This window comes from Petaurus breviceps, unplaced genomic scaffold (genome assembly GCF_028583685.1).
Source record: "Petaurus breviceps papuanus isolate PSGF00001 unplaced genomic scaffold, PetGlider_PUasm1.0 90825, whole genome shotgun sequence".
NCBI classification, from domain to species: domain Eukaryota; kingdom Metazoa; phylum Chordata; class Mammalia; order Diprotodontia; family Petauridae; genus Petaurus; species Petaurus breviceps.
Genome location: NW_027187353.1, coordinates 6,919,059 through 6,944,879, shown reverse-complemented (window position 1 = coordinate 6,944,879; position 25,821 = coordinate 6,919,059). Strand labels below are relative to the sequence as shown.

The 25,821-nt window shown below is 40.6% G+C and overlaps 1 protein-coding gene and 1 pseudogene across 2 annotated transcripts in view; one reads left to right on the top strand and one right to left on the bottom strand.

Moving 5' to 3' along the window:
- Window positions 1-12,586: 12,586 nt before the first annotated feature.
- NEO1 (neogenin 1) overlaps window positions 12,587-25,821 on the top strand; it is a 279,673-nt gene continuing 266,438 nt past the window's right edge. For both annotated transcript variants that reach the window (XM_069071219.1, XM_069071217.1), the window contains exon 1: window positions 12,587-12,611. In XM_069071219.1, the coding sequence (XP_068927320.1) occupies window positions 12,602-12,611 (10 nt within the window). In that variant the 5' untranslated portion in view covers window positions 12,587-12,601. The remainder of the gene's footprint in view (window positions 12,612-25,821) is intronic.
- LOC138148691 (probable E3 ubiquitin-protein ligase TRIML1 pseudogene) lies at window positions 20,105-24,212 on the bottom strand (annotated as a pseudogene).

Sequence of the window (25,821 nt, the reverse complement as noted above, 5' to 3'; positions counted from 1 at the left end):
TCGTTTCTTTCCTTCAGGCTTAGATTGCAATGATTTACCTCTAGATCTAAAAGTGTTTTCTTCATCCCTGGCATTTGGCTGGTTTGTTTCTCTTGTTTACTTAGTTTGATTTTCTAAACAAAAATCACCAATGGGATAATTACAGATAGTGTCTTGAATGGGACTCCCTTATTGCTTGTGTTGACTGCAGTTCTGTATTTATTAAGCAAAAATTATTACTCATACTTTGGGGGAAGCATTAGTGTCTGCCTCTTGAGCTACATAAAACACTACATGTTGGCTCTCTGAGGATGAGTGTGAATCACTAATTAGACAACAGAAAGAGTGAAACATTCATTAAATATGAATTGGAAATCCTTAGATCCCAAAGTAGTGATAGAAGGGCTGCTAGTGCTTTCACTATTGTAGAAATGCTACCTGAAGTTGGTTGCTTTTAGAATCATCTTTTTAATTATGAAGTAATTAATTTATATATTTAACAGCAAAGTCTCTGGTGTTATTTTAAAGAACTTAATGTCCTTTAAATTTGTTAAGTACCATCAACTTTAATTAGCAATGCCTATTAACATGCCTATTGTTATGAAGCTCATTTTTAAAAATAAAGAGATTAACCAAGAAAGTCAGTGATGGTATGTAAGAATAGAATTAGCCTTAGGGTTATGTTGTAGTGGAGACCGCACTGATCTTGGAATCAAAGTAATCTGCCAACCAACAGTCAAGGTTGTTTGGCTCTGAGCAACTCACTTAACCCCCTCTGTGTTTCAGTTTCCTTATTTGCCAAAGATAGGTAACGATAGTTAAGAGTACCTATAAACCCTACCTTACATTACTGTATTTTTAAGGCAGGGTGGTCCCATATAAAGAATGCTGATAAATCTATACTAAAATCCTGCTTCATAAATTTACAATGTGTCACCTTGGGCAAGTCTGGGCCCCAGTTTCCTCCATTATAAATTGAGAGATTTTAACTCACTGCATCTTAGGAGCCTTTCATCTCTAAATCCATAAGGTTCAAATGAGATAATATACCTAAAATGTTTTGCAAACCATAAAGCCCTAGGTAAATGCCAGCCACGATTATTACTGAGATTCATCATGTGGCTGTTCAATTAAAGAAGCTGGCCTTGTAAAATAATTCAGTCTTCTTCATTAATAAACTTCATAAAATATTTATGGAAATTAATGTAGTTGGCTGCCATAGCTTCTTACTAAGATTATATGGAAGGACCAAGTCCTTTGTATTTTTGTGTGTTCCTATAGGGTGAAACTTTTCTTAGATAGTAATAAGCTGATATGTAATAATACTGGGTCTCATTTCTATTGGATCTACAAATCTCTCTTGCTTAGGTCAATTGTTCATTTTTTCTTCTCCATTCAATTGTTTTTTTTCCCCCCTGATCTTGCTTTGAAAAATTTCTCTCTAATCCAGTGAAACAATTCTTGGAGTTTGGTGACAAGATCTGGGATTCACTTCAAAGTTTGTTACTTACTATCTATGTGAATTTGGCATATCAGTTAACCTCTCTGAGACTCAGTTCCTTCAGGTGCACATCAATACATAAAGGAGCTGTGATTTATTCAACTATAAAATGGGAATAATAATACATCTGCTATTTACTTTATATTGTTATTGTGAAGAAAGTGAACCTTTCATTCATCCTCTGCCCTCTCTAATGAATGCTTTCTGCTAAATGGATATTCCCCCATTTTAAGTCTGACTACATCATTCCCCTATTTAAGAAATTTCAGTAGCTCCCAATTGCTTTTAGGATAAAATACTAACACACACACACTCTACATCCCAGTCAAATTGACTTATTTGGTGTTTCCCATACACTGAATTCCATCTCCCATCTCTGCCCAGAATAGTTTCTGTTCTCATCTCTTCCTCTTGGCTTTCCTAACTCTCTTTATGATTCCACTCAAGCTACAAGTCTTTCTAGAGGTTTTTCTGATTGTCCAGAGGTTAGTGCCTCCTTCCTTACCAATTTCTTTTTATTTATTTTGTAATTATTTATCTATTAGCATTTTTCCTCCCATTAGAATTTCACTGCCTTGAGGGCAATGACTTGAGAGCATTTTGTCTTTGTGTATAGTAAGCACATAATAATAATACATGCCTGTTAAAATGAATTGAAAGTGCTTTATAAACCTAAAAGTGGTATACAAATGTAAGCCATTATTAAGTCTCTATTTTTCCCCTCTATTTCTTCCTCTTTGCTTCTTGTGTCTCTTTTAATTCATGCAATCATAATTGGAATCAATGTTAAAGGTCATCTATTATAATCTTCCTATCTCATGAAGGAATCCTTTCTAAAACTCCTGCTTGAGGACCTCCAGAGATGGAAAATTCACTACACTACACATGCAGTTCCATTTTTGGACTGCTCTCATTGTGGGTAGATTCTTCACTATTTTAAGATGAAATCTGCCTCCCTCTAATTCTACCCAATGATTCTGTTCTCTTGAGCTCACCAGGCAGGAAATATACATTTATTAAGCACCTACTAAGTGTCAGGCACTGTGTTAATTATTAGGTACACAAAGAAAGGCAAAAGACATTCCCTGCTCTAGAGAAATTCACAGTCTAATATGGTGGTCAACATGCAAATAAGTGGATACAGACTATGCAAAGAATAAATTTGAAATAATCAATAGAGAGAATTAAGTGGGTGCACAGAATAGGTCTAATTCAGATGACAAGTATGTGAAATTGATTATTGCATCCTGCTTCTTCTCCACCCATTGTAAATCTTTTCTTCTCTAGACTAAATACTTCTCATAATTCCAACCTTTTCAATTATGGCAGCACATGAAGTTCCTTTGTCATTCTGCTTGCCAATGTGAAGATATACTCCAACTGGTTAAAGTCTTCTTTAGAATGTGGCATTCCAGATGTGGGCCAACCCATGCAGGGCACATGGGACTTTTATATTCCTTGAAAAAAAATGGACCAAAAGAGAAAATCCACATTAATGAAGACATGAGTTCACTTAATTATTGAATTTTTGATCACTCTTTGTTTTGAGGCAGTTTGACATAGTGGAAAGAGGGTTGGACTCAAGAGCCTATAAGACCTGGGTTCAAATCCAGCCTCTATCACTTACTAGTTCTTATCTTTATATCTTTTTATCACTTACTTTTCTGAGCCTCTGTTTCCTCATCTAGAAAATGGAGGCAGTACTCACATTACATTATAGAATTGTGAGAAAACTATAAACATTACATAGATATGCATGTTATCATCAAGCCAGTTAATGCCATCACTTTCTTAATCTTTAAAATGGACCTATTTATTGTTCCTACCCTACAGGATTGTGAGTCTTAAATGAGATAATATATGTAAAGTTCTTGTCAAATCTTAAAGTGCTCTATGTCAATTATTATTATTATCATCATCAATGGATCACTTCTACCATGTGAGAAGATACAACAAATATGAGAATTCAACTAAACTTTGTATTTATGGACTATTTCTTTTAAAACCTTTTTGTTTTTGTAATCAAATGATATTCAATTAAATGACTATGTATTTTCATTCTTTTAGAAACAAAGCTTATTTTAAAAAATATTTTAGAATATCTTATGTGCACTTGGGTTTCAGAAACTTTATTTTGACAATAATGATAAGTATAAAACTGAAATGAAAAAATAACTTTATTTATCTCCATCATTATTACCAGGCTGAAGGTGAACATTCTTCTCTTTGTATGGGAAAATAGCACTCAATATGGATAAATGAATGAGAAAATTTCAAGATCCAATTGGTCATAGTACCATATGTGAAGAAATTCAATCCACAAAGATAAAAACTGTAGCAAAGAAATGACTGAATTATATACACTATTACAGTTTTTCTTCCTCAAACTTCTTTAGTTTCACTCTATGGTTCGATACTCCACATTTGCACATTTTTTATATAGTAGTTTTGCTATAAAATTCCTAGCAACTCAACCTTTTGGAAAAAAGATCTATGTGCCCAGAAGTAAGTTAAACGATCTATGAGTATGGGCAGTAACAAAAACAGCTATGAGCGCTGAAATTGCAAAGATGGATTACATAGGATAAGATGTGTCTAGTCTCTTAGCCAAACAGTAGAAAAGAAGTACTTTCATCAGCTGCTGATGGTTACAATTACCAAAATAGTTCTGAGGATTTAGAGTCAGACTATTAAAGCCAAGACCCTTAGAGATGGTCAAATCCAGTCCCTCAATTTACAGATGAAGAATCTGAAGCCCCAAGATGTTAATTGGCTGCCTCAAGTTCAGGAAGGTGATAAATTAAGATTTTAAGGAATGTCTTCTGATTTTAAATTTAGTGTTCTGTCCCTCCCCCCTTACCATACTGCCTTCCTATAGTAAAATAGGCCAGATTAGCTATAGCCAGAACCTGGAGGCCAGAAAGACCTAGACAGGAAACTGATGTCTAAAAAGTAATGAATAGGAGTAGACAATGGCAAATGGGCATTAAGGTCAGGACACTCTTACTGTTAAGTCAGTAGGCAGAGGTCTGTGAAAATAGGCAGTCAGCCCTGGGAAGTCTCAGCAGCACGTAGAGGAAAACTAGATATGCAGAGAGCTAAATTATATAGTACCTAAATAGTGATTCTCTGAGAAAAGATCAGAGAGTGCCTTTATCTATGGTTAAATATTAACTGGAAAGGCAAAAGATTTTTATGAGCAAATATAATTGACCAAACTACATGTGTGCACTGATGGTAGCAATGAAAAATAATTAGCAAACATGATGTTGCAGAATAATTTTATGACTGGTAAGAAAAAAAAAAACCAAGAAAACAAAACCAGCATTGTCTAGTGTTAAGAGCGATGACCTTGGAATCAGGAGACCTATGTTTGAGCTTCTGCACTGGCAGTGGTCAGCCCTGCTAACTGGGCAAATCCTTCTGAGTTTTTGTCCCCTTGCTATAAAATGGAGATAATAAATACTAGACTGATATGCCTAAAGAGCTAATGGTAAGCAAAGCATATGGTAATTTACAAAGTGCCATCTATATGTGAGTTCCTGTTATTATTAGTGTTGTATATGGATAAACCAGTATGTGTGAATGTAAACATTTTCCTGTGTTCTCCTTTTTGAAATCATTATGATTTAGTTGAAAGGACCCTGGACTTGTTGTCAGGAGCTTGGTTTACAAGTCAACCTCTGGCACTCATTAGTTATGTGATCAAGAACAGAGACTAGATTTTACTTTTATATACAGTTCCAGTTTTTTATATAGAAGAGATATTTAATAATTGCTTGTTGGTTGACTAATTGAAGTCATTGTAAATGACAACATTTGTAAAATGTTTTGCAAATTTTAAGGGCTATATAAATGCTTTTATTATTATTATTATTATTAGCTTCATTGAGCATTGATTTCTGTATCTTTAAAATGGTGACGAGAATACTTTCATCAACTCCCACACTAGGTTGTTGTGAGGAAACGGCTTTGGAAACTGAATTGTAATGAGCTTACAAGACTTCCATGCTTTCTTTTAAGGTCAACCCATCTTTTTTACTTATGCACCTCCCCCTTATATGTTGTCACCTCTACTAGACTGTGAGCTCCTTGAGGGCAGGCACTAGCTTATGTACTTGCTTATCTATAGTCCCAGTACTTTGAATTTAGTAAGAGCTTAATAAATGCTTCAGTCTTTCATTCATTCCTCCCTCTTCCTTGCATTTTGCTAGAGACAATTTGGATTTCATATTCTGTATGATAAGTTCTGTGATGTATTCAACTTTGATCTGCTGTTTCCATTCACATTTCTGTATAGGCTGGACTTTCCAGCTGTGTTAGGATAGCTCACTGCTGTATTCCAGTGAACACTTCAGCACTTTCCATGGTCCTGTGACCTAAATGATCTTTGCACTCTCTCTAATAATCTAGTTTGCAACATATCCTGGCCTTTTCATCCTGGGAGACTTTTCTATTTCCTCCTGTAAATATTCCTCATCAGGGTTCTTCACCATATATGTTATACACATACACACACACAAATATACAGAGAGAGCAATATAGATATAGATAGATAGATATTGCCCTCTCTACATATATGTGTATGTGTGTGTACCTATACATACACACATATAAACTCTAGATCAAGAATTTTTAATTTTTTAGTGTCATTGAGTCCTTCAGTGAAGAATGGTGGAGACTATAGATGTTTTAATTAAGAATGATTTTTTAAATGCATGAAAGACAAAGAATTATAAAGGAAACTAATTACATTAAAATATAGCTTATATATATATATGTGTGTGTGTGTGTATGTATGTATGCACACATTGTGTGTGTGTGTGTATTTATAGTTCACAGACCCCAGGCTATGAACTCTTGCCTTAGAGCTCTTAATTACCCAGATACAATGGATACAATGGTGCCTGTAAGCTGTCCACAGGTGATACTTCTCCCTAGGTAAGAGTGGCTTATTTCCTTTTCTCATCATACATCATTCTGATGACATATTTTACCCCACTTTTGTACATATCCTCATTGGTAATATACTCAAGACTACTCTTACCCACAAGAAGGCTCTCCATTGTTCTTTAGGTGACCCATGATTTTAATTCTTCAGAGACTAAGGTGTTTAATGACTAGACTGAACCCTATTGCATCACAAGAAGAATATGGATGCTTAAATGTTGGGCCTTCGTCTCCAAAAGAACTTTGAATTCATGAAAAGTACCACTCAGAGGCAATCTAGACAGTTCTTTTCCTCCTAGTCAATTTTGGGCTCAGCTCATCCATCATCCACCTATAGTGTCTGTCTGCCCGAGGTGTATATAAATAGTGATAATCCTCAATTTCTGTATGTAGTCTATCCTCTCAAGAGTTTTCTAATACTGATGAAATGTTTTATTTTGGCAGTGATTAACAAAGCACACCTTACTTAGCATCTGTTCATGAATCAAGTGCCCCAAATGGTTAAGGAGAATAAGACAGTTTGCCTATTAGCTCATGCTAATGCTGTGAGGATGCTGTCAATTGATGTTAGGACTGTGACTAGAAGATGCCAATGTTTCCTAAAACTTTCCAAAGTGTTACACATTTATATGTGCAAAGCATAAACTAATAAAGCTCTGAACAAATACATTTCTCATTTGGCTCCATTGAACTCTTGTTTCTGAAATGAAAGAAAAAAAGTGTGAGGATAACAAAACTCATCTGATGCTATGCAATTGTTGCTCTAAGCAAGCAGGCTAATATATTGACTTATGGCCTGGAGGATCATTTATGCCATCTATGGACTAGGTTGCTATCCAGAACAATTCACAAAAGTGTTTCCCGAATGTACTTCCAATACAGGTAGTACTGCCTTTTGTATTGCTTTTGTGCATGACTAGGTGGTACAGTGGCTAGTGCTGGCCTTAGAGTCAAGAAGACCTGAGTTCAAATCTTGCCTTATACACTTACTAACTGTGTGACTCTGGAAAAATCAGTTGACCTCTTTTTGCCTTAGTTCTCTCATCTCTAAAATGGAGTACCTACTTCACAGTGTTGTTTAGAAGGTCACATGACATAACATATTTAAAATGTCTTCCAAACTTTAAAGCACTCTCTAAATGCTAGTTATTGTTATCATTGTTCTTGTTGTCACTGCAGCTAAAGCAATTCGTTACCTGATGGCCAAACCACAGTGATAAAGTTAGTGAGAATGTTCATTTTTATTAAAAAGGAATTGCCAAAAGGAGTTGATCCAACCTTAGACACCATGCAGTATTATTCAAACTCAAATGAATATTAAATATGTAACTTTTAATGTTGCTTAGATCTAGAATCCTGTTCAAAGGAAAACTTTAGGAAAAAGTGGAGAAAATTGGGGCTTTCTTATAATAGTTGTTATATTGCAATGATGATGAAGAATTTGTTTGCTACAGAATAAGGTCTTTCCAAAATACACTATGCAAATGCTGATAATTAAGGGGAATTCTCTATTATAGCATGGACTATGAATGGGAGATAGCAAATAGTCCAGTTTGACTGGGGTAGAGCAGTTGTAAAGGGGGTTAGAAATAAGGCCTGTTTATTTTACCAGATTGACAACGTAAGTGAGATAGAGTGAGCTAATAAGGAGGCTGACATGGTCCACTGTGTGGGTGATCCAGAAATAATAGATAATGTTCTGAATTTGTTGACAAGTCAAAGGACACAGATTATTACTGTAAAGAAGAAAAATTTCTGGAGGGTGAGACAGTCAGCTGGGAGAAGGACGCTTCACTATTGGCTTCGATGGTTACTTTTGCAAAAGGGCCATCCTATAACAACATTCTGGAGATCAATAGTTACACATACATCAGTTCAGCTTTATGAGAGGGAGGCAAATGACCAGAAAGACAGCTGATGTTCAAGACTTTTTCAAGAAAGCAAACTCTGAACCTCTCCTGGGCTCATTACACATTTGGTCACATGGGGCACACCTTCAACATCTGAAGTATAAGATGATAAAAATAGTATCCGAAAAGATCTTGATAGGCTAAAACATTGGGTCAAATCAAATATCATAAAATTTAGGAGTAACAAATGTAATCGTACACAGCTTTAAAAATCAACTTCACAAGTACAACCTGGAGAAGATAAGGCTAGACAGTATGGTATCTGGGAAAGATATGGGTTTTTTTAAGTGGACTAGAAGCTTAATACATGAACAATGCGATATCACAGCCAAAAAGCTTATTTTTACCTTATGTTGCATTGAGAGAAGTATAGCACTGGGACTAGGAAGCTAAGTTTCCTACTACTCTGCCCTGCTCAGACCCTTTCTGGATCACTGTCCACCATTCAGGGCACCATATTGCCAAGAGGGAAAGTATTCCCAGGGCAATCAAAGGCCTCATATGATAGGGGAATCAGCTGAAGAAGCAAGGGATGTTGAACACAGAGAAGACAGGAAGACACTAGCTGTATGGCCTTGGGAAAGTCACTTAACCACTACCTGTTTCTTCATCTCTAAAACAGAGGTTGGATTTGTTGACCTCTAAGGTCCCTTCAAGCCCTAGGTCTATAATCCTATTATTGAAGTATGTGGCAGCCAGGTGGTGCCATAGTTCACAGAGTGCTGGGCCTGGAGTTAGGCAGACTCATCTTCCTGTGTTCAATCTGTCTTCAGACAGCTGTGTGATCCTGGGCAAGTCACTTAATCCTGTTTGCCTCATCGGTAAAATGGGCTGGAGATGGTAAATCACTCCAGTATCTTTGCCAAGAAAACTTCAAATGGGGTCACGTAGAGTCAGATATGACTGAACAACAGTAAGGAACAAAAAGTAGTAGTCATGTCCCAGGGTAGCAGATTTAGACCTTGAGGTAAGGTCAAATGATATGGCAAAACTTCCTCACATTTGGAGCTGTTGACAATTTAAATGGCTGCTTTGGGAGGTAGTGGATTTCACTTCACTGGAAGTCTTCAAACCAAGGCTGGGTGACTACCTGTTGAGTATACTGTGGAGAAAATTCTTGTCTGGAAATGAGTTGAATAAGATGGTCTTTGAAGTCCCTTTCAACTGAGGATTCCATGATAGAAGAGAAATAGAAGGTGTCAAGGAAATGTAGTCAAGGAGAAAGCATACCTACTGCAAGTTTCATGAACATTTTTAAGGCGACATTAGACAAATATAAATTAATAGAGTGCAAACTGTGCTATTCAGTACTGACGGAACAGAGTAATGGTTTAATAAGTGGTAGGTGGAATTAATCAGGGACAGCTTCCTGAATAGGTGAGTTTTGAAGGAGATTGATTTGGAGAGGGAGGAAAGAAAACATTCCAGATTAGGGGGTTGGCATATGCATATACAAAGGCAGTAATGCAAAAGATATGTGTCAGGAGAAAATTCTCTTCCCATAACAGGAGCACTGCCTAGTGGGAATCAGTTTTGAGTAGGTAAAAAAAAATCCTTGGCTTGTATAGCTAGTTAGTCAATTGGCTTTTTCCTGCCTTATCTTGAATATGGGGATGAAGTCAGTGAACTAATTGTGGGACCTCTTTGTACTGCCAGTACAATCTGTAGCACGATAATTCTCTAAGAGATTTCATTTATTAGCAATAAAATAAACATTTTCCACAAAATTATATTTTCATACCATTTAATCTTTCCATTTAGCTTTGAGACAATAGCACACTTTGGTAAATTTTGGGGAATACATCATTTAATTCTTTTACTATTTTGACAAGCCATCCCAACAATAGAAATTTATAATTACTCTGTTCCCTTGGTTCTGAAATGTTCAGAGTTCCTTGAGTTTGGATATTGTATTCTGACATTTGAAAGAGGAAAAAAAGTTTAAATTTCACAGATCATTTAATAGCTTTTCTTTATAAATTGCAAACAAGCCACACAAAATACCTGTCATTAGTACTATAGTACTTTGAAAGTCCTAGTCCAGGTAACTAATGAATGAAATGCCTAAGGAATTTTTTTTTATCTTAACTCAATTTCAGCAGCATTAAGCATCTCAATGTATGGCATTTTCCAGACACTGGGGACATGAAAACAAATACAAAAACCAGTATCTGTCTTCAAAGAGTTTGTTATATATGGGTGTGCTTGTATCTACTCCCCTGGTAGGGGCTGAACCTGTGATTTCACTGGCATAAGAAACTCTCAGAGGAGAAAATTCCCTTCTCCAATGTAGGTCAGCATGTTCTCTTCAATTTATGCTAAAGTAAGGCGACTTACTCTGGGCCTCAGAACAAGAATGTCAGAGGGAAGACTCAAACCCAGGTTGTCCTGGTTCTAAGGCTAGTTCTTCATGCACTATATCATATAGATAGATAGATAGATAGATAGATAGATAGATAGATAGATAGATAGATAGATAGATAGATGGATAGATGGATAGATGGATATAGATATATATACACACACATATATACATCACACACATACATGTGAATATATATACAACACACATGCATATGTGTACATACACATATAACATGTACTGATCACATAAATAGCTGGAAGGCAATTAAAAACTGGGGAATTAGGAAAGACCTAAAGGGAAGGTGGGACCAGAACTGAATCCTGAAGAAAGCTATGGATTAGAGCAGGGGAGGAAGGAGAATCTTCCAGGAGATGGAATGACAAGTTCAAGAAACAGCCAGTAGATGAGTTTGTCTGGAACACAGGGTGTGTGAAGGGAGGTTCTGTGAAGTAGATGTGCAAAGGGTGGCAGGAGCCGCCTGTGAAGCAGCTGTATCCTAGGGAGCCAGTGGAGATTCTTGAATGGTGGCAAGTCACAGACTTATGTCTTAGGAATATCATTTTGGCAACTGTGTGGACGATAAATTAGACATTTAGGATTTCAGTGATCCATGTGACAGGTCATACTGGTCTGAGCTATGATACTGACCATTTAAATAGGGAGAATTTAAGATATGTGAAAGTAAAACTGACAAGATTTAGCAACAAGTTGTGGGTTGGGCGATACAAAAAATAGGAAATTTGGAGGTGAGGCAGAGGGAATGGTTCTTCACATATGAAATCTCCTTTATACAGGAAGACTTCTATTTTGCACATGTTGAATTTGAGATATTAATAATGAGAGACTGGATGGGGTTTAGGAGAGAAACGTGAACTGAAAGTGACTTTTTAGGGCAAATCTGCAAGGAGACAGGGTAAAGCAAATGGATTCAGATCCACAAATCTGGAACTGGAAGGGCCCCCAGGGAACATCTAGTTCAACCTTATTTTTACAGATGAGGAAACTGAGTCTCAGGGATGGCAGTGACTTGCCCAAGTCAAATACACTTCTAACACTCACACTTGACCATAAACTCTGCACTCTATACTTACTCTGTCTCCTATTGTGGAGCTAAAGGAAACATATGATAAAGGTCTCCACAGAGATGTCTTAATGAGATGCAAAATGTGGAGAAACACCCTGCTCTGGGGAGAAAGCAACATATTTTGGTAAAGGGAAGAAAGAACCTATTCATGCTCACATCCCAACAGTCACTTGAAGAAATTTCCCATTAACTAGTGTAATGGGGGAGGGGGCGGTGAGGGGGGGGAGAGACAGACCTGGCCAATAGCTAGCTTCCCTCTAACACCAAGATACTGATTTCCTGGTCAGTTCCGTGCTACCTTTAAGTGATTTCAAACAACTAGTGTAGCTGCCTTGCTGCCTCCCCAATGTAACAAGGTTTACAGTCGTCCTCCTCCCACCGACTGTTACCAAGAAAAAAAAAAAAGGGAAAAGGTGAGCTCGGGCAAGACAGCAGGCGATGACCGCCTCCCCGTAGGCCGAAGGCTTTAAAACTTAATGGTTTTTCGCTCCTTTTGTATCCGCAGCCTTCAGCCCCGGCGCTGGGCCGGACCCTGCAGCAGGCGTTATCTAATCTAAATCAAATTAGGCAATCTCGGTAAAGCACTTTGCAAATCTTCCAGAAGCACTGCTTGTCCTCCGACTCCGAAAAGGGCCCACCCCGCCGCGGTGCAGATCTCCTCTCCCCCCTTCTTCCCCCCAGCCCCGTGCCGCCCTCTGGGTATGCGCACCTTCGAGGTGTCCCACGAGTGTCCCGGCTGCGCCAGGACGCAGAGCTAGACACACGGGCACACGCATGTGCACACATGTACGGGATGTGCACAGCACCTCTAGATGCACACAGGTATACGAGCACCTAAGTGCAACCGGAGGGAGAGCGACGTCCACGCCAATAAAATGAAATAAAAGGGGGGAGGGGAGGCTAGGACAGTCCGGGCCAGGCCTTTGTTCCCCCCGGGGGTCCGGCCCCCGCGGCTGGAGGGCGCGGGGCGCAGGGCGGGCCTGGCAGGAAGGGGCTGGGTATGTGGGGGGGGGGGGGTAGGGCCGGGCGGCGCCCCCTCCCGCTGGGCGCCCCCGGGTCTCTCCGGAAGGGTCCGGGCGGGGGGCTCGGCGTGGCCGGGAAGCTCTGCGCTGACCCGCGGCTGCCCCGGGCTTTCCGGCTTCCTCCGAGGCCCTATATAGGGAGCCGGGACCGAGCTCCGGCCGCCTTCCCCGGAGAGCCGGGATCGGGATCAGCTTCTCCGGGATTTCCCTGACGCCTCGGCAGAGGCAGAGGCCGAGGCCCAGGCAAGGACCGGCCGAGGGGGGAGGGGCGAGGAGCGGGGCGGGGGGCGGGGAGGACCGGGCGGCGGCGGCGGCCGGGCTCCGAGCTGGGGGCGGGCCTCGCTCGCGCTGGGCTGCGGTAAGGGGAGGGGGAGGGGTGTGTTTGTGCGCGCGCGCGCCCCCGCCCCCTGGTGCTGGCCGCCCTGTGAGTGTGGGAGCTCGCGCGCGCGTGTGTGAGTGTGTGTGGTGTGAGCGCGCGGGGAGCCCGGAGTCGGCGGCGGCGGCGGCGGGGGCTGGAGGCACCCCGAGCCTGCCCGGGGCTGTCTCCCCTCTCACTCCCGGTGCGCGCGGTGACCGCCCCCCTTCTGCCCCCCCCCCCCAGGACAAGGAGGCGCCCCCCCCGCCTTTCCCCCTCGAGGAGCCGAAGCCGAGCCGGAGCCGAAGCCGGAGCGGAACCCGAGCGGTGCCGGAGCCCAGGACCCGAGCAGCCCGGAGCCGAGCCGCGAGGGCGGGCGGGCGGCCGGGGTCGGGCCGGCGCTGTCCCCGCCGCCGCCGCCGCCGCTGGCCGCCGGGGGAAGAGATGGCGGCGGGGCCGGAGCCCGAACCGGAGCGGGGCGCCCGGAGCCTGGTCCGCGCCGCCTCCTTGTGGCTCGGCTGCCTCCTGCTGCTGCTCGGGCGCCGGGACCCGGCCCTGGCCGCCGCCGCCGCCTCGGCCGGCAGGAGCAGCCCGCAGCCGCCGCCGCCCCCAGGTGAGTGCAGGGGGAGGGGGCGCCACGGCCGCAGCCCCGCAGGGCCCCCTGCCGCGCGGCCCGGCCCACTTGTAAGAGTGACCCCACCGAGGCCGCTGCCCGCCCCGCCATTCATTTAAGTTGTAGCCCGGAAAGTGCGTGTGCGGGGCGGGGGGCGCCCTTGGACCCCGACTTCCCGCACCCGGCGTGGGCCCCCCGCTGCCCGCCGAGCCCGGAGGGGGGGCCTTGGGGACTTCCGCACGCCCCCCTGCCAGTCCAGGCGCCCGGTGTGAATCCCCGTCTCTTAGCTGGATCTCCAAACTTTTATTGATAGCGGGCCCCCAGCGACGTGTGGAGCTCCTCGGGGCCCCTGTGGGCGGAGTGCGGGGTGTCCCAGAAGTCCCGGTGCGGGGCGAGCTTTTTCTCGGAGCTGAGCTTGAGGAGCTTCCGTGAACCCCGCACTGCGCCGGGGCTTTCTTTCCAGCTGAAAGCTGCACGGAGACTTGTGGGACACCCGGTATTTGGAGGAAGAATCAGAGCCCCCAGCGGGTTAGTCGTGATGTGGCAACTTCCAGCCCTCTCCCAAGATCTCTGGAGGCTGGCAGTCCTGGAAACGGAATAAAGTTCTCTGGAGGGGCAGAGGGGCCGGGGGGGAACGGCACAACTGGCACCTGGGCAAGCCGCATGCCGGGTTTACCTTTCGATGGATGCTCAGAGTTGTATCGGCTGGTGGAGCAGAGGGAGGGGAGCAAGCAAGGGTTAAAAAAGGGCATAGGTTAGAATGCCAGCAGCTCAGGACCGGTATTTTTAGGGAAATCCTTAGAAATTCAGCATTTACCTAGGCAGCCTGGTGCTTGTACTTAGAGCCCCGGCTTTGGAGTCTGGAAGACCTGAGGTCTCTCAATGTGCCCCATAAGCAGCGCCTCGTTTTACAATGGGAATACTGTCTGTTGTAGCTCCCGTAGAAGGTGGTGATAACATAGGTTTACTTGTTTAAACTTTAAAAGCTCCATGTAAATGTCGGGGTATTAGTATTACTGTTATTGTTATTAGACCCTGTCCTGTTCATTGGTTTAGGGAGCACCTGGTTAGGAAACTTCCTGGGAGTCCTTCCACTTACTGTTGGGCATCTGCTCTGCACTTTAGGGGCTTTCAGAGATTTTGACTTGGGCTTCAGAGACAGTATCAGTGTCCAAGATGAGATTTAAACCTTCCTTGCTCTGAGATTGACTCTTGGTTTGTGGTCTACCTTAATTCTGTAGTTCCATGGTAGGTCATGTTGCAAATGTCACTTATTTTTGTGAATATTAATTTGGGGATGAAATAGAGTATATGATAAAATTTGATTAAAATAAAAGTTCCACTCGAGTGTGTGAATGACTTTGGCCCTTAAAGTTCTGTTGATGCCACATAGTGGCAGCTTCCAGTATCTTATGGATAGGTACTACTTTAGATTTCTTGATTTACGGTTAAATCACATTGGACTATAAGGTGGCTAAATGTTAATCATAAATCATTTTCAAAATAATTAGTTCTTGGGTTAAATTTTTGAGGAAAACTAGCAGTATTTTGTTTGAAATTAAAATTACTATCAGCTACTTAACAAGTGTATCTCAGTGCTAACTTTTGTTTGTATAGAACTGAAGGAAAAAGTTTTGTAATCTGTTTTCAACAAAAAGGCTTAAATTGTAGTATCACATTTAGGTTCTTCTTAGGTCTTCAAAAAATTTGAACCATAAATTTGTATGTTCTTCAAAATAAAGATTTCATTTTGAAAGGTTTGTTCCAGTTTGAGTCCTTTTACTCATGGAAGTGACTTTAAAAAAAAATTCTTAGTCAAGAGAAGTAAAAAATATTTTAGAAAATATGTTCTAACAACTCATTGAAACTTTTTTGTGTGAACAATCCAATTAATGGATATAGTCTTAATTTGACATTTTTAAACTGTGGATTGTGTGACAGACATCCTGTGATTTTAAGGAAAACAAATCTTAATGGTAGGGAAGAATAAGAGTATGCATAATATTATCGAATGGCCTAACATTTTAACATATTATAATGGATTATATAGAAAGCAAGTTTAAATTAGAATGATGACAATGTATTCATATAGAGTTGCTTCAGAATGTTTGTGAACATTAGTATTTGGTTTTTTTGCTACATAATTTAACATTTGAAATATAATTGGTAAGATTAGAACTACAATAGTGAAGTTATATTTGATGCATAATTTTAAACGAATGGGTTCATGCTTGTGTTTATCAGTATCTTAGAGCGATGGGTTTATATTGTGCTGCCTCTAAGCAAAGCATGAGTGACAATAAATATTGTCACCGATTTTCCCCGGCTGGTAGTGCCTTCTCCTCTGACGCTGCCATCCATCTACTCTCCATATAGCTCATGTGTACCCAGTTATTTACATGTCATTTCCTTCATTGGAATGTAGTTTCTTGAGGACAGGGAATTTTTTTTTTTTGGTCTTTCTTTTTACCCCTGGCAGGTAGCAAGCATTTAACAAATTCTCATTGATCCAGGAACTTAGTTTTGTTAGGAAGATTGAACAAGTATGGGCCACTTCAAACCCATGTATAGCAAGTATCATATGAACAGTGAAGGGCAGTGTGGTAGTAGTACGGTAGAGTGGATAAAGAGCCTTCCTCCAAGTGAAGGAGAACTAATGTCTAAAGTACTCATGGAGTAGAGGTGTTGGAACTGGTGAAGTGGAGACAGGGTACGTTTGTAATCAGAGGACCTGTATTCGAGTCCTATTTCTGCCACTTGCTGCCTTTATGATCTTAAGCAAGTCATTAAACACTCTTTGGGCCTCAGATTTTTTATCTATAAAATGTGGGGGTTGGGCTAGATGACTTTTAAGACCCTTCAGCTCTGAATCTATGAAATCTATGATTCTGTGAAAAGGGTACCAGGTTAACTCAAATGGACACTGTAATGGGAGATGTTGAACACTGTCACAAATGGTTTAGATTTTATTCTGAAGGTATTGGAATTTACTGAAGCCCTTTGAGCAGGAGAGTGATGCTCAAGGAGTAATTTAGGAGGATTAATCTGGCAGTAGTCTGTAGGATGAATTGAATTGGGGAGAAACTGGTAGTTAAATAATCGGGATAGGTTACAGAGACAATGGAATGAAGGCCTTAATTAGGGCACTGGTGGTAGAAATGGATGGGAAGAGTATTGATAGGTAGGAGAGAACCTAGAAAGAGAAAAGTGGAGTTCTGGGGACAGATTTGTGGGTAATGCTGACTTTTGTTGTTTGATCTTTGAGAAGATCCAAACAAGGACCATGACATCAGGAAGGCGATGCCACAAATTGCAAGTGAATTGGATTTAAGTGAGAGAGGGCTTTGCAAAGTCACCAGCTTCACTTTCTCCTCCGGAACCATCTGGGTCTAGTGGCAAGATATAGATTAGGACAACTGGAGATGGCCCCCAATACTGACTTTTAAGTGGTGAGGGGAAGAGAAACTAGTAAAGGGAACAAGAGGATCAGTTAATTAATAAACAAGTATTTCTTAGTCTCCCCCTCTATACCAGGAATTGTGCTAGTCTCAGACAGAGAGGTGGGAAGATAAATAGTACTTAAGATAGTTGGATCCCAGATGCCCAAGAAGGGGGTGGTCAGCTAAGTCTAATCCTTCAGATAAGTCAAGGGCAAAGAGAACAGAAAAGCCATTGCACTTGGCGGGTAGGACTTGGGTGATTGCCATGGAAGCCACATTTCAAGAAGTAGATAAAACTACTCTGAAGAAAACTGAAGGTGAGATGGAGAGGAAGGCAAATAGTTTAAGGGGTGAGTTTCATTATTTCTTTTAGGACTGAGGACTCTCGAGCATGTTTTTGGAGAAAAGGGAAGGAACCAGTGGAGAAAGTTTGTTTGGAATGATTGGTAGGTGAGCCAGAGTCTGAAAAAAGATGAAGTGCTATGGACCTAAGACACAGATTGAGGTGTCTAGATTTAGAAGTGAGAGTGGATAGTTCCCCTTTCTTCCTAATAAAATAAATGAAGAGACATGTGTTGAGACAAAGCCTGAGGTCTTAATATTAATAAATTAGGGGATGAGGTCATCTCCTGGTGAAGGGAACTGGAGTGGAACTGGGGCAATGAGAAGAGGAGAGGAGGTTTGGAATAGTTGTGAGAAATGTATAAGAGAATCAACAAGAAATAAATTACTGAATTATTGAGCCAAAAAGATAGAGGTGCTGTCCAGACTTCCTTCCTTGACTTATAAACTCCTGAAGCTCAGGGACTCATCTAAATGTATACTGTATGCTTTCTAACGATGACCCCAATGTTTTGCCCAAAATAGAGGCTTAAGAAACATTGATTTATAGTGGGCAAGGTTATCATGTTATAGTTTTTTCTAGCATTAGACTGTGGCCTGAATTAGATTAGAGCACAGTTCTTAACCTTTTTGGTATCATGGACTACAGTCCAATGAAACCTATAGACCCCTTCTCAGAATGATTTTTTAAATGTATAAAATAACATACATAGTATTGCAAAGGAAACCAGTTATATTTAAAAAAAATTATCAAAGTTTTTTTTTTTTAAATTTATGTCTCAAATTTAGACCCCTAGGTTTTGAGGAAGCATACATTTATTTGAGGAAAGGTACAAAATTGACTTATGAGTTTCTGATTTGTAGAAATTCTGTTGACTATAGGAATGAAATTATTCGATCATATTTTAATTATTCATAGCTAGCGTAGACAAAATACATGCAAAGTTCTACATTAGTTTTTTGACAGTCTGACTAGGGAAAGTTTGATTCAGTAAGTGACCCAGGTTTTAGCGCTCACAGCAGATTTGAATTCTACTTTATCATCCAGCTGTACCTCTGCTATAAGTAATCTTATAGTAATAAGATCTTGAGAGTTAGAATGGCACCTAAAGGCCAGCCCAGTCTTATTTTCTGTTCAGGAAAATCAGCCTCTGCTTGAACACCTTCATTGATGGGGAACTCACTGCCTGCTAAGGCAGGCTATTTAATTTCTAAATCATTCTGATTATTAGAAAAAAAGCTCTGCTTTCACTTAAGCTGATGTATCTTTTATTCAGCCTACATTAGTCCCATTTTGTAGAGCTGCCCAGAATATATCTGTCCCTTTTCCATGACAGCCCTTCTGACTTAGTTCCCACATATCACCATTATTAAATCGTACCCTGTTAGTTTCAACCCATTGTTCCAGTTGGAAGCGATTCTCCTGGATTCTGGTTCTGCCAACATTTCATTAGCCATCTACCCCTTCCTGTGAAAATTGAGGAGGTGCAACTTATGTCTTAATGTCCATCATTGATAAAAATGTGGAACTGGGCAGAGGACAGGGTTCTTCGATGTACTGCTAAAGACTCTCTGTCAGTCCATATTGTCTGGGCGTAGTTATTCTCCTGGTTATCAATCCATTTAAGTAGTGTCAGCTCACATTTCTCATTGCCTAAAAGGATGTCATGAAACTTTTTCAAATGCTTATTGAATGGTGAATGAAGATATCTTGCAGAAATGCAGTTCTCTTCTATCACTTTAACTTCATTTCCATTTTTTACAGTTTTATATAATTGTTTTGTTTGACATAATTTGTCTGTAAACTCCTTGTGTTGTTCAGTTGTTTCAGTAGTGTCTGACTCTTCATGATCCCATTTTTCTTGGCAAAGATACTAGAGTGGTTTGCCATTTCCTTTTCCAGTCCATTTTACAGATGAGGAAACTGAGGCAAACAGGGTAAAGAGACTTGTTCAGGGTCACACAGCTAGTAAGTTTCTGAGGTCAGATTTGAACTCACAAAGACCTGGTGCTCTATCCACTGTGCCACCTAGCTGCCTTACTATGGTCCATTATTCACCTTTCCAGGTGCTCAAAAATAATGCATTTAGTATCCTGTTCTAGAAGTTTTCTTCAGATCAAAGATCATTTAGAACTGGAAAAGACCTTCGAGATCATTGAATCTGTTGTCTTCATTTTACAGATGAGAATTCTGAGGCCTTGAGTTAGGAGTTGACTTGCCCTTACAGTAGCAGAGATGGAGATCCCAAATCCAGATCTCCTCTTAGCATGATGCTTCCCAATTTACGGTTCAGTTAGATGATGGAAAAAGAAGTCATAATTGAAGGGATTGTAAAGAGTGGGGCAGTGAGGAAGTGGTTGGATTTGGTGTAGACCACTTTTTCAAGAATTTTGGTTTGGAACAGGAAACAAGAAGATGGGCCAGTAGTTGGATGAAATAGATGGATTAAGGGAAGGGTTTTTTTTTTAAACTAGGGAGACCTGAATATTTTATTTATTTATTTTTTATTATTTTTCTGCTTTTGGAGGAGGGAAGGCAGGCAACAGGGCAAGAAAGTTAAGTTACTTGTCCAAGGTCACATGGCTAGTAAATGTTAAGTGTCTGGGGTCAGATTTGAACTCGGGGCCTCCTGACTCCAGGGTTGGTGGGCTCTATTCACTGCGCCACCTAGCCACCCCCTACCTGAACATTTTAGTAGGTAGATGGGAAGGAGTCAATGGAGAAAAAAGAGAAGGGTTTCATGAAAGAGAGGATCATTGCTAGAGAAAGTTCCTAGAGAGGGTAGGAGCAAGTAGGAACAAGGTTGAAAGATTATTCTTAGCAAGAAGTAGGGAACAGACATTTCTCTCAGAAAGGAGAGGAGAGAAGGAGTAACAATGAAAATGTTGACAAGTTTTGACAAGGGAAGTTGAAAGAGCTACTTTTTTGAAGACTTTGGTCTTCTCAGCAAAGCCTGTGCTCCAGGTCTCAGAGGCTTCAGGTTTGACTAAGGGCTTGGGAGAAGAAAAGATTTTGAACAGATGGTGGGGAAAATGAGTCAGGGAGTCAGTAAGTGTAGATGACAAAGATGACAGCAGCAGTGAGGAACCAGGTGATTATATATCATTACTTAGCAAGTAACATCTGTGATTTTTGTGTATGTGACCTTATCAAAATGATTGAATGCTGTTGTATCAGTGACCAATTAGCTAGTACATAGACATTTTCTCATATCTCCTCTATTTGTATCTTCTAGAACACTGTTGATCCTCAGAACATGGTTTGGGGACTACTGGTATAGGACATAGAATATTATGACTTCAAAGGAGTGAATTAATTGGCCTGGACAGTTTTCTTGGGGAGGGGGCAATTGAACTAAGTCTTAAACAATTAAGGGTAGGCTTTGGATGGGGGAGGGGACAGAATGCCCATGGGAAAGGGGAGCTGGGAATTCCTGGATGGTTGGAGCACTGAACAAAAGGAAAGAGTTGATAAAGTTCACAGACAAATTAATTGACTTCCATTAATTCATTGGTGTATCTTTCCTTAACCTCATCAGCAAATTTGTTTCTTGGGGGGGAAGACACCTGCAGTTTGCATTTTATTATAGCAATTCTTCAGAAGTTAAAAATTCACCCTACTGTACCAAATATTACTGAATGTTGATAAGCAGATAGATTTAAGATAGTGGTTCATTTTTAAAATGCCTTTGTATTAACTGTTATTGAATTTTCTTGTAAAGCTCTCACTATTTTTTCTAAACTTTGACAGCGTCTGCAATAAAACAGTGATTTTCTTGCATTTTTTTGTTCAAGCTATTTAAAAATAGGTTTTAGATTAGTTATTGTATGTTCTTTTATTACTTATTTAGTTATATAAAACCTTGACCAGCAAAATAAAATTTGACATAATTTTATTTATAAATTATCAGATTAGCCTATTACTGAACTTCATTTCATTCTTTTCTGAGAGCTAGTTTCTTTTTCCTTTCTTCAGTACTTGTTGCCGAAGTTTGGTTAAACAAGCATGGTATTACAATGTCTCAGCCTACTGTTGACCCCTCAGGAGGGAAAGATTGGATTCTAATGGTGTATTTGGATGAATGAGGATAAATCCAGAAGGGATTTCTTTCTTAAATTCACTTATGCTTTCTGGAATTTTTAGGATTGAAAAACTAATAGTGGTACTTTTCAAATTTTAAAGTTTACTGTTAACACAATTTGAATTTTAAGAATTTATTATAGCTCTTAGAATCTAGAAATGTAATTCTTCTGTTGTACCTATAATTTTTCATCATTTCTGTTGATATTTTAGATCTTTTGTTTCCCCAAATCAAAAATTTTTATTATTCTACTGAGTTCTGTAAAGTATCTTTTTGATATTTTGACATAGCAATAAAACTTTAAATTAACTTTGGATAATCACACATCATTTTATTCACCATTTTAACATGACTTCAAATAAATGGAAAGTAATTTTCAGTTTCACTTCCAATCACTTGCATCGAGAGTCACCCATAGCATCATTGACAGCCATCTACTCATTATTAATGGGGCAGATAATGAGTGATCCAGGGGTACTTTCTTCCTTAGGTATGCCGAAAGAGAAGTAAGGGCAAAGAGGCCCTTCAAAGACTTTATCTGAGGGACTATAGAGAAGGCATCTGTCTGTGACATCATAAAATGCTATATGTCCCTTTTCATAATCAAGAAAAATGCCTACTTTGTATATAGGCCGAATCAATTGAAAGCTATTGTGTGAATTCAGAAGGCAGAAATGATGTCCAGATGTGTAGCCCGCTAGCGTCCTCACACCCTCAGATGAGGAGAGTTTCCCCTTTCTGCTGACTGAATCTTTACAGATGCCCAATTCCCAGTCTGTCTTTTCTCCCACCTCCACTTCCCAATAGTGTTTGCCTGAGGTGAACTGCTCAGCCCCCAAAACAGCAAGAACATAGTCAAATCTCTCTTTGTTGTCAGGCAGGTCCTGGGGGACACTTCCACACTGGACCCTCTTCAAGTCTTCAGACAGGATGAGATGAGGATTGGATGAGTCAGGATCAAGAGTTATATCCCTCTGGAAACTCAGGAGCACTTCTCTCAAGCCTGTGATGGGGCAGGTGGTCAAGCCAGGGGAAGGGAGCTCTGCTTCTTGAAGTAGCATCTCCTCACTCCTTTCCAAAGTGCCTGTCACCTCCTGCAGCAAATCCAAGGGCACCTTGCCCAAATTTTCCTCTACTTCTACAATCAGCGATTGCAGATTTTGGATTTGTTGGGACACCCTGGCCTTGCTTTCCTCCAGTTTGACCAGATGTTCCCTGGATTCCTGATCCAGTCTTTGAAAGTATTGATATTCTTCATCCCATAAGAACTGGTGCATTTTCCTATATTCAGAAACAACTGACTGTTTCATAGTGTAGACATCCTCCTTACAGCGCATCCCTCTTATTCTTACTCTGTCCAATGCCGTCTTAAATTCCTCTTCTTTTTTCTTTAAGTTAGTCTTTGTCTTCTGGAGCTTGTCCCTGCACTTGTCAGCAGCTCTTTCCAAGGGAAGGTCATGATGATCCTTGTGCTCTGGGACTGACAGACAGGAAGCACAGAGGAGTCTCTGGTCTTCCTCACAGAAGAACTTCTCTTTTTCCTGGTGTTGGTCACAGGTGGTCAGGCCCACCAAGCTCTGCAGCAAATGAAGTCTGAGAATTTTGCCCATCATGGACAGGTTCTGCAGGTTCCTGTTGGGCACCAGGTCACTGTATTTGATGATTCCTCTGCACTCTGGGCAGGTTAAGGTTTCATCAGCTCCCTCCTTGCACTGGAGAAGACATTCTGTGCAAAAACTATGGCCACATTTGACAGTCACTGGATCATTGAAGTAGCCCAGACAGATGGAACAAATGAGATCTGCCTTGAGGTTTTCAGCTAAGCCTCTTGCATCCATTCCTGTGCCTGATTTCTTCCTTCTTCAATATTCCTCCCAGGAGAAATAATGCTAGCTCTTCCTCTTCAGCTCTGGTAGCAAAAGATATTAGCATTGACTTGTGGGGCTCCCTCCTTTTATGTCTCTTCCTCTGCTTAGCCCCTCCCTTTGCTCCACCCCCTCACACAAGGTGAGAACTCCTCTCTTTGGAGAGGCCTGCCAGGGCTCTGCTCTAGGGCTGGGTTCTCACTTTTCTTCTAATCCTACAATTCAGCATCACCCTCTCTCAAAGAAAACATCTTTACTTCCTCCTAGTACTTGCAAAGTCTCCTCATTGGGTCATTTAGCAATAACCATCTCAGCTCCAAGCCTCAGGATCATCACATTTCTGATGTTCTAATATTCTGAGATGGAAACACGGCAAGGAAAATCCCAAAGCATCATATCTGTCCTCCAAGCTGCCTCTCCCCATTACCAACACACATGTTAAATTCAGCATCATCCCTCTCTCTAATTTTTGTCCCCTCTTACTGCCATGATTCACTGATTGGACCAAGATGTCTTTTTTTTTTAAACTATGAAAATTTCTGATTCCTTTATGCTCAGATGTTCCTGTCAGAAGGGATAAGGACAGCTCCTTTGTCAGAAGTCTACCACAAAAGATTTGAGAACCGACTTGATTTTTTTTACACCTTCCCTCTTTAATCTCCTTTTTTACCCCTCCCTCAAGAGGTGAGAATTCCTACATCCCAAGTACTTCTAAGTCTCTTCAATGGAACAGAGTTCTCTCCATTTTCACTTTTCAGAATTATGGCCTTCAGGGTTCACAGTAGTGTTCACACCTGGGGATTTTAGCCCAGAATTGTCTTGTACTTCAATCCTTCAGTCCAGTGGGGACTGGGTAGAAAAGTTGGGATTTTTAGTTGGAGGCAACAATTATCAAAATTGTTTTCCAATGTATTCTTTTTTTTGTATTAATAATAGTGTATATATATTATATACACTATATGTGTATATATATATATATATATAAATATTTTAAACATTTGATTTAAAAACTTTGAATTCCAGATTCATTCCCTTCCTTCCTTGTCACCCACCCTTACTGGGAAGATAAGCAATTCAGTATAGGTTGTACATGTGTAGCTATGCCAAACATTACCATAGTAGATATATTGACTGACTATATTTTCCTCCCTCCTATCCCACCTCCCCCTTGTTCTATTTTCTACTTTGATCCTGTCCCTTTTCAAAAGTGGGTGCTTCCAACTTTCCTCCCCCCCAAGCTGCCCTCCTTTCCATCATCCCCCCTCTCATCTACTTCCCCCTACTCTCCTGTAGTGTGTATGTCATTCCCTCCCTGAGCCAAATTCAATGAGAATAAAGTTGACCCATTCCCTTTTGCCTTCCTGTTCTTTCCCTCCATTGTAACCATTTTCCCTTGCCTCTTCTATATGAGATAGTTTACCCCATTCTGTCTCTCCACATCTCCTCACATTATATTCCTCTCTCACCTCTTGTTTCACCTTTTAAGTATCATCCCTTCCTATTAAATTATTCTTGTGCCCTCTATCTACCTGTAAACATATATACACACATTCACATATGTATTCATATGCCCATATACCCTCCTATATAGACATATCTATCTATCTATCTATCTATCTATCTATCTATCTATCTATCTATCTAATCTATCTATCTATAAATATTTCTATTCCCTTCAACTATTTTCACACTGAGAAAAGTTTCATCAGTTACAATTATCGTTTTTCCATGTAGGAATGTAAATAGTTCAACTTTGATAAGTTCCTTATGATTTCTTTTCCCAGTTTACCTTCTCATGCTTCTCTTGCTTCTTGTATCTGAATGTCAAATTTTCTATTCAACTCTGGTTTTTTCATCAAGAATACTTGAAAGTCCTCTATTCCATTGAATGACCATATTTTCCCCTGAAACATGATACTCAGTTTTGCTGGGTAGGTGATTCTTGGTTTAATCCCAGCTCCTTTGCCCTCCAGAATATCATATTCCAAGCCCTTTGATCCCTCAGTGTAGAAGCTGCCAGATCCTGTGTTATCCTGATTGTGTTTCCACAATATTGAAATTGTTTCTTCCTGGCTGCTTGTAATAGTCTCTCCTTGTTCTGGGAACTTTGGAACCTGGCTATAATATTTCTAGGAGTTTTCTTTTTGGGATCTTTTTCAGGAGGTGATTGGTAGATTCTTTCAACTTGTATTTTGCCCTCTGGTTCTAAAACATCAGGGCAGTTTTCCTTGAGAATTTCTTGGAGAATGATTTCTAGGTTCTTTCTTTGATCATGGCTTTCAGGTAGTCCAATAATTTTTAAATTATCTCTCC